Genomic DNA, 13,217 nt, shown 5'->3' on the forward strand with positions numbered 1-13,217 from the left:
TAAGATAAGATAAGATAAGATAAGATAGAACTTTATTAATCCCTCGGGTGGGTTCCTCTGGGAAATTCGACTTCCAAAAAAAGCACAGCAACGACCGAAGTTACAGTTACAGAACTGTTATATATATATATACACACACACACACACACACATATATATAAATACAGAGACAAATATAAATAAAATATACAAAGGGGATAAATAGAATAAATAGGAATAAAAAATAAAAATACAAGTGAATTGCACATTTCAAGTATTGAGTCTATTGCACTGTTGACTATTTACAAAAAGTATTGCACAAGGTATTGTACAGTGAGGTGCAGAGGCACTGCAGCTTAGTTGTTCCCCCCTCCTTTGTCCTCCTGTCTCCCCTCCCTCTCGCCTCCAGAGAGGAGTTAAACAGTCTGATGGCGTGTGGGACAAAGGAGTTTTTAAGTCTGTTAGTTCTTGTCTTGGGGAGAAGCAACCTGTCACTGAACAGACTCTTCTGGTTGTTTATGGCCGTGTGCAGAGGATGCCCAGCATTGTCCATAATGTCCATCAGTTTCTTTAGTGTCCTTTTCTCTGCCACTGTCACCAGAGTGTCCAGCTTCATGCCGACCACAGAGCTAGCCCTCCTGATCAGTTTCTCCAGCCTGGATGAGTCCCTCTTTGCTGTGCTGCTCCCCCAGCACACCACAGCATAGAAAAGTACTCCAGCAACCACCGACTGGTAAAACATCCTCAGGAGCTTCCTGCAGATGTTAAAAGACCTCAGCCTCCTGAGGAAGTACAGTCGGCTTTGGGCTTTTTTATACAGGTGCTCTGTGTTGCATGACCAGTCCAGTTTATTGTCCACCCACAGCCCGAGGTACTTGTACTTGTTGACCACCTCCACCTCCTCCCCCTCTATCTGAACTGGCAGTGGACCTTCTCTGGACCTCCCGAAGTCCACAACCAGTTCCTTAGTCTTTGAGGTGTTGAGTTGCAGGTGGTTTGTGTGACTCCATGCGACAAAGTTCCTCACCAGACTTCTGTACTCCTCTTCCTGATCATCCCAGATACACCCCATGATGGCCGTGTCATCTGCAAACTTCTGAATATGGCATAATTCAGAGTTGTAGCAGAAGTCAGAGGTGTACAGGGTGAAGCGAAGAGGGGACAGCACAGTTCCCTGTGGTGCTCCTGTGCTGCTGACCACTGTGTCAGACGTGATGTCCTTCAGCCTGACGTACTGTGGTCTGTCGGTGAGGTAGTCGGAGATCCAAGCCACCAGGCAGGGGTCCACCTCCATCCTGTTCAGTTTTTCCTGAAGCATACAGGGCCGGATGGTATTAAAGGCACTGGAAAAGTCAAGAAACAGGATCCTGACCGTGCCTTTTCCCCCATCCAGGTGTGAGTGGGCTCTGTGTAGGAGGTACAGGATGGCATCCTCCACTCCGACACCCACCTTGTATGCAAACTGTAGTGGGTCCTGGGCATGTTGTACCTGTGGTCGGAGGAGGTTGAGGAAGAGCCGCTCTAGAGTCTTCATAAGATGTGACGTCAGTGCCACCGGTCGGAAGTCATTCAGCTCATTGGGCCGGTTCTTTTTGGGGACCGGGACGATGCAGGATGTCTTCCATAGGGCGGGCACTCTCCCCAGTCGCAGACTGAGGTTGAAGACTCGTTGTAGCGGCTCCCCAAGTTCAGCAGCACACGCCTTTAGCATCCTAGGACACACCTTGTCTGGGCCTGCTGCCTTTCTGGGGCGAAGCTTCCTCAGTTGCCTCCTGACCTGATCCACTGTGACACTGGGAGATGTTTGGGAGGAGGGGAGGGGGGGAGATGTCTTGCTGCTGAGAGAGGGATTGGAGGAGGGGGGTGTCATGGTGTCAGGAAGGGGGGGAAGCGAGGGAGGTAGGAGAGTGGGGATTGGACTCTGTAGTGAAGGTGAGGGTGAGGGTGGGGGGGTTGTGGGCTGGTCAAACCTGTTGAAGAAGTTGTTGAGTTCGTTTGCCTTCTCCACAGTCCCCCCCCCCACTGTGCTTTTCTTGGTGTTGTGGCCTGTGATGGTTTTCACACCATTCCAGACCTCCCTCATATTGTTCCTCTCCAACTTCTGCTCCACCTTCCTCCTGTAGGTGTCCTTTGCTTCCCTCAGGCAGCGTTTCACCTCCCGCTGTGCTGCTTTCATCTCCTCCTTCACTTTGCTCCTGAAAGCCTTCTTCTTCATGTTGAGGACAGCTTTGACTTCCTGTGTTACCCACGGTTTGTTATTAGGATAACACCGTACCGTCTTAGCAGGGGCGACTGTGTCCACACAAAAGTTGAGGTAGTCTGTAAGACAGTGTGTCGCCCCCTCTATGTCCTCACCATGTGGGCTCAGGAGCACATCCCAGTCTGTGGTGTCATAGCAGTCTCTCAGTATAAGTGACAAGCAAGATTCGTGTGGAACAGCAGACTCAAAGACACCCATAGGACCCTGCAGAGGGTCATTTAAAACTACTAAAGAGTGGCAGAAATACTGTTTTCCTACCAAGCAATCACAAGTTCCATTCACAACCAGAGTATAGTGATCCCACCAGCTTTATTTTATCACTCTGTCTGATTTATAGGCCACTCAAGGTAAAGCAAGTGATGCAGAGATTTGTTTTAGCCATGGGGGCCATGCAAGCTGTATCCTGACCAAAAGGGATATACGGCAGATCTGCTTTCATATCCTGGTAATTATAAAGAACAATGCAGGAATAGGGTATTGGATAACAGTCTCTCTTTTCCAGTATTTATTTATTTTAAATACACTAGTTCAGCAAAGCATACATTCACATAATATTTAAATTCATGTACATTTCTTTCATATGATGGCAAACTATTCCATGTCTCTCTTCTCAGAGGTCTGATGCATTACCTGACAGTTAAGAGTAGTTTCCATGTGCTCTCCCTCTAGAAATCCCTGATACAGTTAATATTACAGTGTTTGCAATTAAAATTATACTTGGCAAATGAGTTCTTTACAGCTTTACAAAATCACAGTATCCCTCCCAGTTATCACAGGAGGTATAATAATTCAAAATAACGCAAAAATTTCCAAAAAAGTGCGAGTCTATATCAAAACGTTTGATGTAGCAGCTTCAATGCACTGTGCTCATACAACAAACAGTAAAATGAATGATTCATTCATCCAAGGTTTGCTTTGCTTTTCCTCCTCACACAGAAGAAGGCAATTAAACACACACAAAAGATGATCACACCTGCAATCAGCAAGACTTGCTGTACTATCTCCAACATATCAATGCGGGAGAGAAGTTCCCTCTTAAACATGTCAGCAGTTTTATCATCCAGCGTTGCCGTCTGGTTACACAAAGGACACAGAATATGAAAAAACGACTTATTAAAAAAAAAAGTGAACAAACAGGCTTCGCACATAATTTTTTACTTTTACGTACCTCATTCATCCAAGCAAGAGGTAATAACGTGTGATCTTTCACTTTGTTAAGCACCCTGCAGGACAAAGAGTTAATTAATTCATATTCACTGCTCTTAAAATGTATTTCTTCAGCTAGTTTTAAAGATTAGGAAATTTGCTTAGTCACTTTCTTATATAAATATAAGAATATAAATAGCTCTTTCATGTAATTTCTCTAAAGCTACCATTAGCCATAGTTAGCTTATGGCAAGAGATGCATTGAGACAGATAAAAAGCACCTAAATAACTATATTCAATTATCGCTTGGTTGAAACAGTAGTAAAATGCCTCTAACTGTCTAAAAACATTTAATTTTGCTATTTTTGTAACACCATAAGTCAAATTAACTCCAAGATGGTTAATGCTATGTATTAGCAAACTGATGTTGTTAGCTACGGCACGTGTAAAGACAATAGCCGATAGTTTTCTAAATTATTCACATTCCAGTGCAAGACAAGCTATCCAAATGCTTGAGCTTAACTTAAATAATAGCCTAACACTTGCCAGGATCCCACAGTTATCCCATTTTTCCTTAGCCCAAGTCATTTTCTCCTGATTCAGTAGCTCTATTTTTATTTTTTTTTTGTTTAGTTAGACTGCTTAGTCCTGGGTTCTTTACACTGTTGGTAACTCAAGCCACCACACTGTAGCCTTTTGGACATTTTTCATAATTCTTTAACTGGCATACAAGATTGCAAAAAGGCACCTTCATACTGAAAAAAGTCATGTAAGAGTTACAAATTGCTTTGGAAGGGCATAATTGTGTTCTGTCTGTCTGCATCCTTCCACGGAATATTTGTTGAATCTACACAAACAGCAAATTTTCACCTCTTAATTCCTTTAAAAAGGTGAACGATAACTTACGTAATGTCTTTTGCTGGTCCATACATCATATTGACTTGAATTCTCTTGGCAAAATTAAGGGTAAAACCAGTAATCTAGTGGAAATATACAATAAATAAAAGTTAGCATCTACAAACTCCTGTTGTTCCTAAAATGTAAAAAAACATCAAATAAAATAGCATTGGTTCATACAGGTTCCACATCCAGGAAAGTTTTATGGTGCTCTTCATCTGGGTGTAGGCCCAACACAACCTCCCGTAGATATTCACTGCCTTGAAGGAAGTGGGGCAAAGAGATGAAGATTGGTCTACCTGTTAAGATGACAAACAGAGAATTAAAAGCTGCTGGGCAGACTGATAAATCCTTATAACTTTAGGATGCATGAATTTCCAATTGAATCATGATATGCTGTATGCTGACTGACCGTCTGAACAGGAACTGATGTCCAGTGCTCCAGCCAAGGTGCAGTTTTTGGTGGTTTCATAATTTCTGCAGAAACATTTATTGTCTGGGTTGTCCACAGGAGAGGCTAGAGTGGATGGTAGGAGGGTGTAGCGGTAGACCTCAATACCTTTAAGATTCATAGTTGCCTCATAGCTAGCTGACACAGACCTGAAGACAAACAGATAAGAAGTCAATTCAGGTTCATCTTTGGCTCCACATAGCAACTTTATTCACACAGGAGTATATAACAAAGTTCTGACCCCTAGTGGTTACTGATAGGATAAAGTCCAAAGGTTACAGTAAAGCTCCAACACTTGCCTTTCCAGGAAATACCAAGAGATCTTGATATCAGGCACGATCAAATTAAATTTTACCTACAAATGAAATTATTTATCACCTGCAGATGTCTGATGAGAAGAAATAGAGGGGTACATCCTTATCCACAAACGGAGCAAAGGAAGAACCATCTAAGGAAAAAAATCAGGGAAAAATCTGTTCATAAGGGTAATTCATCTGCATCAGGAGCTGTAGAAATACGTTACATGTACATGAACACATGTTACTTTATCCTACGTACCTGTCCCGTTGATCATGTCACAATATGTATCATTCCAAAAGCTTAATTTCCTGTGGGACAAGATTGAATTTGTCAGAAACACTGACAATTGACAATTGGATTTAACAACAAAAATAAATAAATGGTTGTAGTTAAAATGTAACATCTAATTATCCATTAAACTAATTTTGATCAAAGTTACAGACTTCAAATGCGGTATTTTTAGTCATAATTGTACTCACGTCTCTCCTCGCCATCTGTCAATTACAGACACTTTTGAAATGTCATCCTTTCCAGTGAAGACATTGTAGGGGCCATCAGTGGTACCATTATACTGTGGAAAACATATTTCATTCAAATTTGTTAAATAATTGATTTTTATGCTGCATTTGGCATTTGGTACAAGTGTTTACTTACAGGTGAAAATAGGCCGATGGTGTCTTTCAATATTGGGTCATGGTAACCCCACAACAGCTCCTTAACTGTACGGTGTTGGAATAGGGAAGAATTTGTGCTATTTATGACCATGTCTAGCAAGATATGTGATGCTGGAGGAAGCAATGAATAGGCCCCCTGAAAGAAAATCCAAAACACAAACCCTTACATTTGGAAAATGCTATCATCAATGAAGGTATCACACAAAAAAAAGCAATATGGTTCCATATGTATTATGTACATATATTAAATGTGCAAACAAGAGCAGCTGTTGTCTCAGGATATAAGGCAGAAAATAATCCTCTTTTATGAGAGTGATTCTTCTTAATTACTTGCAAGCACTACAAGCAAACTCACACTCATTGTTAAAGCTTTATCAAAGTTTTGAGAGAACACTCATAAACTGCTCATAAAGAAAAATTGCCATTGACTTGCCACTTGTCTGTATGTTCCACCCTCAAACACAGTAAGAGATGTGTGTGTGTGTGTGTGTGTGTGTGTGTGTGTGTGTGTGTGTGTGTGTGTGTGTGTAAGTATAAAGGTGAATATCAAACTGAGTTTAGACAATAAATTAAGATGAGCTTAAGCAGCATTATAAAGTAAAGTGGATCAAAAATCTCCCAACACAGCGTGACAGACTGATAAAGTCATACAGAGAACAATTAGTTAAAGATAGTGATGATAAAGGTGATACTAGATAACACTGAGGTGTCTATAATTTTTCATAAAAGAGAATTCTTGAGAACTTTTTTTTTTACGCCTCTATAAAAGGAAGTACCACTAAAGCTATTCTAAGCATTTCAAAACCTTTTCTTAGAGTGTGAGTGAATATGCAAACATGTTGTATATTTTGCAAACTTCCAGGGCAACGTGGCAGTTAAGCCGCCTATTCATTTAAAGCGTTAAAGTTGTCAGAGTAAGTTGTTGGAGCTGTCAGAGATATTAGCTTCCCATATTAGCTTTTTTGGCTATACCATATACTATCTGCTGGTAAACATCTTACTAACCAACCCAAGTATATTGGGTTATATATGTATAATGTTAAAATTAAGATTAGTGTAGATTTGCTATTTTAGTGCAGCTAAATGCATTTCAAATTCAGGTCAACTTCTTTGCTAATCAAAGCCCCATTCATCTAGCAAGTAATATTCTATTTTTCATCCATTCTCTTCCATTTATCCAAGAGGCAAGGAACACCTTAGAGAGGTTGCCAACCTATCACGGGGCTAACAGAGAGACAACAACCACCATGCTAACCACTGCACCACCATGCTGCCCTCAATATTCAGTTACCAATTTGTGCACTTGTTCCAGACAGACCTGGAGGTCAGCACCCTGTTCCAGCAGGTGTGTTTAATGAACTCTCAGTCTAACCCTTAACTCTGAGTTGATTAACTCTGATTTAGGAAACTCAGCTTTTTGGGTTCCAGAATAGCTAGTTAGTTAATTTCAGCACAGTCTGAACAGTCTCTATTTTTGTCCTGTGGACTGAAGAAAGTAAATGTGGATCTGTACAGCAGGGGGAAAAGAGGAATTGTAACTTTCAGCATCATCAACTCAGTCATTTCTAACCCAACTTAAATTTCCCCTAAGAGATTAAAGGCTTAAATCCTGTCAAATTTTACCTTCCAGTTTTAAATGTAATGAATAGGCTGTAAACGGAAAGAGCATAAAGACCTGTTGGTGACCATATGAAACCACCCATTGTGAGGGGAAAATGTGTATTCCCTGACTGGTTGGCAGATGGTTGCTAGCGGTTGCTGGCATTTGCTGTGAAACTAAAGATCTCGTCAAACAGGCCTACAGATCGATCAGTGATCCCGTAGTAACAGCTGTTCTCTAGATCCCCTTTTCCATTAGTACCTACTCGGATCACTCGCCACAGTTTTCAGAGTTTTCAATTTGATCATAGTACCTGGGATAAGGTACTAAAATGAGTACAGGTGATTTCTAGAGGTTGGTGAGAGTCGTACGCATGAAATTGATCCCAAATATCTATACGGTACTGGACCAAAAATCACCCAGAAACTGGTTTGGTCCTAGGAAAAGTGAAGGTGAATGGGTGCAGTGGTCACCTGTAATTTTCATGGAAGACACTGACTTGGCTGCAAACATTCCCAAACTACTCAGAATGACACAAAGAACCACCAGTCAGGAAATATACATTTTTCCCCAGCGATTCAAGGTTTCCAGAGGCGGTCGCTGACAATCTATGTAACTGAAGCCTTTCTTAACTACTAATTTCATTTTTCATACATCTGTCGTACATTTTAAAATGTTGCTCAGCATTACTTATTGACTATATGTGTTAACATTTTCAACTTAAAATGCTAACAGACCATGTGTAGCCTAGACTCAATAACTCCCTTTAAACTACAGTGTGTCCCGTTTTATTATTTTAAAGTTATTAGTATATTGCAGGGATTATTAGAGTAATGTACAGTAAATGTTTCAGTCTAGTGTATAGCTGATGTGCTGTCCATAAAGTCACTGTGGTAACAAAACCCTGTCTAAATATAACAAGTAACCACCTAACATCTAACTTATTATGTTCACAGCAGACCAGAGTTTAAGATCTCACTCTGGAATAGAAAGCTCAGGATTTCCATTATGTCAACGTTAACAAGCTCAGAGTTTGCAATAAATCCGCTTCCTTGAACAGGCCCCAGGTTCCTCAGTGGTATCACAAAAAAAAAATTAAATTAATTAATTAATTAGTTCATGAAATAGAAACAGAAAATACACAATTTCTGCAATACATTGATGAGCCCTTTCTTTTATCCTTGCTTTCATTTGTGATTTAAATGAACCATCCTGGAAGGTAGAGTGTAACCCTTCTTTCGTTATAAACAAAATGATACGGAGGGTCATAAGACAAAAAAGGTTTGGAATCTAAAATTAATGTTTGAAAAGCAAGCCAGCACAGCTTGCCTTGGCATGTGCTCGTACTGGCATTAGAAAAGAAAAAAAGAGGGTACAGAAACTGTTAAAAGCAGAGCTGACACAAGTTGGGAATCACTATGCACAGCCCCTGACACTTACGGCCACTGCCAGGTTGAGTGAGGTGACTGTGTCTTCCTCTGGTCCCACTGACATGGATGGTTCGAAGATGGCACCCAAGGGCAGCACGAAGGAGGCAGTATTATTGGGGTTGAATGTGACGTTCGCTTTGGGAAGATATCTTGTCCTTAATGAGGAGAGGGTCATGAATGCATGTGGTGTGCCATGAGATAAATGTGATAAAGGACTAAAACAATATCACTATACCGAATGACTTTGAAATTAAAATGATATGCAGGAGGAAAACAAATCCAACTTACTTATATGTGTACGGTCCTTTTTCCTGTACCTCTGGAAATGCACCTTCCTGCACGACCTGCTGTGGGTTTTTCACGTCAAAGAACCAGAACTGCCTGTAAATTGCGATCTCCGAAGCTGCCCAGTTGTCATAAGCTGTCGTTCCAGGCTCAATGACAGCTTCCTAAAACCCCACAGACACACACACAATCTATTTTTAACATGCCTCAAGACTGCCAGCAGGCCAGCAGCTCCCCTGATACATGAAAAAGGAGGATGCTCTGTTATTTTAAAAGATCGTTCAGATTTAGACCGTCTCTACAATGTCTAAAAAGAAATCACACATGCTTTTGACAGACGAAAACAAGACGGCACGCCTGGCTTTCTGCACGGCTTCTTGTTTAGTGCTTGGAGCAGCTTTCCACAACATACGCCTCTTCCCTCTCATTTCACCTGATTCACCTTGATCTCCACATACACACACACACACACATACACACACTCACACTCTCTATCACTCCCTATCCTGATTCCAAGGGTGAAACATGAGCACCATACCTTCTTGACTGTCCTCTCAATGATCATGTCCCCCACTGGGATAAGGATGCCTCCCAGGATGGCTATCACCGCCCCAAACACAGATCCGGCTAAAAGCCCGCACTTAATGCTAAAGCAGCCCATGGTGGTGTGTGTTGCCTTCCTTCCAACCGTACGTCCGTCTGGCTGCCTGGCTGCTTGTTCTCCTTCTGTCTCTGTGTTTGTGGTGTGTGCTAGTATGTGCAGCTTGCCCGTGTATCAGGAACAGCAGCAGCAGCACAGGCAGGCGGTACTATCAGAGGAGTTGACAGAACAGCAAAGGCCAGGTAAAGGCACACACATATCTTGCAGGTGCCAGATAAATTAAGTTATATAATGACAAGACAGGATTATGGTTCAGCTGATAGGAGTTTTAACCTGGTATGAGTAAGCACTTTCTGGCAAGGTGATAACAGTTTGGCTGAGGAGAAAGGTTGAAACAGGACATGGGGTGCGAGTATAACGTGAGCAGGTTGTTATTGTACATGATTTTGTTAGATTTTAGTTTATTCTTATTGCAAATTTTATAATAAAACCACTGACAAAGATTTATAAGAGTATATAATAGCAGTCCTTTCTTATTCTGATCCATATTTTATCCATATGTATATCTAGTCATCTCTAGCCTGTTTTACTACTTCTACTCATTTACAGTCCTGGGGAAGACCACACAAGCTCAAAAAGAAGAAACACATAAATCATTAAGAATATTCCCATTATCACAGTGCATTTATAATGCCTTATCTGTATTTGTGTCTGTGTGGCTGGAAATGAATTGCACGTTATCTCGCAAAGATATTTCCCCCCATGCTTATCATGAGTCTATGTTGAAATTATTTTTTATTGTCATTATTTGTTTGGAGCTTGCTCAGCAGCAATATAATATTGATTACAATCATGCAAGGATGGAAAAATCATTTAAAGGTTGTTGTCATCTTTTGTGTTTCTTTAATTACATAGTCTGGCATGGTGAACAGCACTAAAATCGTTCACACTTGTTTTAGTTAATAGATTAATAGATGGGTCTTTCTGGCTATACAGGACTACATGCTAAAAAAGACTGCATGCCTGGTGTGCCATTTCAATATTATAAGCGGTGAGAAAGAAAATTAGCGTGGATTTGTTTTGAAATTCATTCCTTATAGGCCTTATTCAGAATCACTGAATACTACACTTCCCATAATGCAACTGCCTTTAGACCCTCCCTGGGAAGCACACAGATTCTAAAAATGCTTTCTGCTATGAAGGTGACGCTTCAAGCCGAAACCATAACAGCCCCTATGACATCACCCTGACATGATGAGGTGTAATTTTGTCCGATTACAGAAAGCTCTTCCAGTGTAACAATAGTCATTAAAGTACTGCTTTCTAAAGGGGGTATTTTACCCAATCTGACAAGCAAATTACTCCTTAGGTGTAAATCTATTGGAGTGCCTCTTTTAAACGTTCTGAATTCGTGCAGCTTGGTGCTGTGCAAAAAAATATCCACTCAGGATTTCCACCACATGCACTCTGAAGTTACGTGTTATTGCCACTAGAGGGCAGCACCACCTTTGCCTCGTTACTCGCCGCACGTTCAGCACAGTGGGCCTGCTTACACAATAATTCCATTACATATCTTTGCCAAAGGCCAGTCTCTGTCTGCTTAAACAAATACAGTTGTCAAACAGGATGAATCTCACCTGACTGACTTCATTGTTTATTGCAAGTGTGACTCCAGGATTTCACTTTGCATGGGCACACACTACACCTACAGGCTTTTTCTTTTCTTTACTTTAATGTCTTTAGTTATTTCTAATTTGAAACATGTAATTTTAATCATAAAATGTCTAAAACTAGGGGAAGAAAAAACTTACTAGCAAACTGTTTGGATGCACACAAAATTGGTCTGTATTTCTTAAAAATGTACACCTTTATAAGGGCTTTATTGATTTAAAAGCCATGTAGTGCTCCCACGGGGGTTTGAGTCTTGTGAAGAGCAGCACAACAAAACAGTAAGCAATGTTTAAAAAGAAGGGCATTAAATATATTCCGTAAGATTGGCTTACTTCATCTCTCTGAAGAGTCTAGGATGTTTTTCTGTCACCTTCTTCAATTAAACAGAAGCGACTTTCAAAACAGAATGTAACTTTTCTAGCACTATGGTACTGCTGTTAAATATGTTAAATATTAATTCTGTTCTAGCTCCTTGACTTATGTTTGGTCACCTTACACCTACAAGCAAATTTGTTTGTTTGTTTGTTTTTTTAATCTGGAACAGTCAAACATTTTAAAAGTCCATCCATTTATCCATCATCTTCTTCAGGGCAGTTCAGGACTGGGTGTGTCTGTTGGGACGGGTTCCCTAGTCTCATAAGGTGACATGAGGTGGGGTACACCGGTGTTAATTAACAATGCTTTTTTTTCATTTGGCTGGTTAGACACACATTACATTGACTTGTTGCACCATCCCGTGGTACAAACTGGTAATGCTTTACAGTAAATGTGTTCAAAGTTGTACTTTCTTCATATTTTGATGATAATTTCAAGTAGTTTTGGAACATTTTCAGCTATTTTAAGCACAGAAAGTTACAGGATTTGTTAAACGAAGAGAAAAAAAATAGATACAGTGCTTATAGCTGCAAGTAAAACCCGGGAAAGTATTTTATAACTTCTTCTTTTTTAAAAACTGAGGTATATATCTTCACTATGTCTAGTCATCATGTTTTCGAAGAATATGAATGCACCACAGCCATACAGTATTTTATAGGTTACTTTTTTTTTTAAGTCTTTTTCTTTCAAATTCTCCCTTTAGGGGTCACAAAAGTGGATCATCTGCCTCCATCTCACCCTATCCCCAGCACCTCCTCTGTCACACCAGTCTTCTGTCCTCTTTCATTACATCCATATAACTTTGTTTTCTTGTATAAAATTATATCAGCTTTTAGTAGTACTAGTGGTAGTACTGCTTAGGGTGTACAACCTAAAATCTACTAGCAAACTGTATGCAGGAGATGAGCTGCATAACCAATCTCCACATTAAACAGGACTAAAATAGAAAGGTCAGTGTTGTATATTTGCATGTACTCGTAAAAAGTCACATTTGTAAATAAAAGTTGTACAGAAAGGCAACGAAATGACGTTTGCTCCGCAGGAATGTGTGCACAAAAGTGCATTGCTTACTTTGAATGCTCAGACTTTGTCTGCCAGGCTAAATTATTTAAGCCACAAACAATGGTTGTGACCGGCTGTGAATGGGTGGGGGATGGGACTGCTATGGTAAGAGGTGTAGTTCCCATGGGAGCAATACATGCTTGTTATGTAGCCTAACCAGTTGCAATAAGTCTAAGCAGATGTGGTGAAATATTGAACTAAAGTGAAACACTGCATAGTACTGTAAACATGTCATGGTTATTTAAAAAAAATTATATTTTTCACATATGGTGAAATAAAAATGTTGTATACTGTTAATCAAAATAATAGTTTTAAGTTAGAAAAAAAATAAAATTATTTGGGCAAGCAGTTGTAAGCTATGGGTGTGCTATGGGAATGCTTTTCAATTGATCACATTTCCAGTTGACGGTGATTGCCTTCAAAATAAAAGTTTCATACGAATCGCTTGACATTTATTCTTGCTAAAAGAAAATAATAATGAAATGA

The 13,217-nt window shown here is 40.2% G+C and overlaps 1 protein-coding gene across 1 annotated transcript; it reads right to left on the minus strand.

The window, feature by feature from the left end:
- Positions 1-2,729: 2,729 nt before the first annotated feature.
- Positions 2,730-9,834, minus strand: cd36 (CD36 molecule (CD36 blood group)). The gene is made up of 12 exons (XM_004548385.4): positions 9,561-9,834; positions 9,026-9,186; positions 8,748-8,892; positions 5,688-5,843; positions 5,513-5,604; positions 5,292-5,341; positions 5,112-5,181; positions 4,695-4,882; positions 4,463-4,581; positions 4,292-4,365; positions 3,408-3,462; positions 2,730-3,312 (listed from the first exon to the last, which is right to left on the minus strand). Exons 1-12 carry the CDS (start codon positions 9,681-9,683, stop codon positions 3,139-3,141), a joined length of 1,407 nt encoding a protein of 468 aa, XP_004548442.1. The 5' UTR covers positions 9,684-9,834; the 3' UTR covers positions 2,730-3,138.
- Between the last annotated feature and the right edge of the window lie 3,383 nt (positions 9,835-13,217).

Source organism: Maylandia zebra, linkage group LG17 (genome assembly GCF_041146795.1).
Source record: "Maylandia zebra isolate NMK-2024a linkage group LG17, Mzebra_GT3a, whole genome shotgun sequence".
In the NCBI taxonomy this organism is placed as follows: Eukaryota; Metazoa; Chordata; class Actinopteri; order Cichliformes; family Cichlidae; genus Maylandia; species Maylandia zebra.

What these genes read in the sequence shown, in the direction of transcription:
- cd36 (XM_004548385.4), bottom strand. Translation starts at nt 9,683, where the DNA reads ATGGGCTGCTTTAGCATTAAGTGCGGGCTTTTAGCCGGATCTGTGTTT. An exon ending in GACAGATGGCGAGGAGAGAC is followed by an intron (nt 5,342 to 5,512) that starts GTGAGTACAATT and finishes CTTGTCCCACAG; the next exon opens with GAAATTAAGCTTTTGGAATG. An exon ending in GGACCAGCAAAAGACATTAC is followed by an intron (nt 3,463 to 4,291) that starts GTAAGTTATCGT and finishes TTTGTCCTGCAG; the next exon opens with GGTGCTTAACAAAGTGAAAG.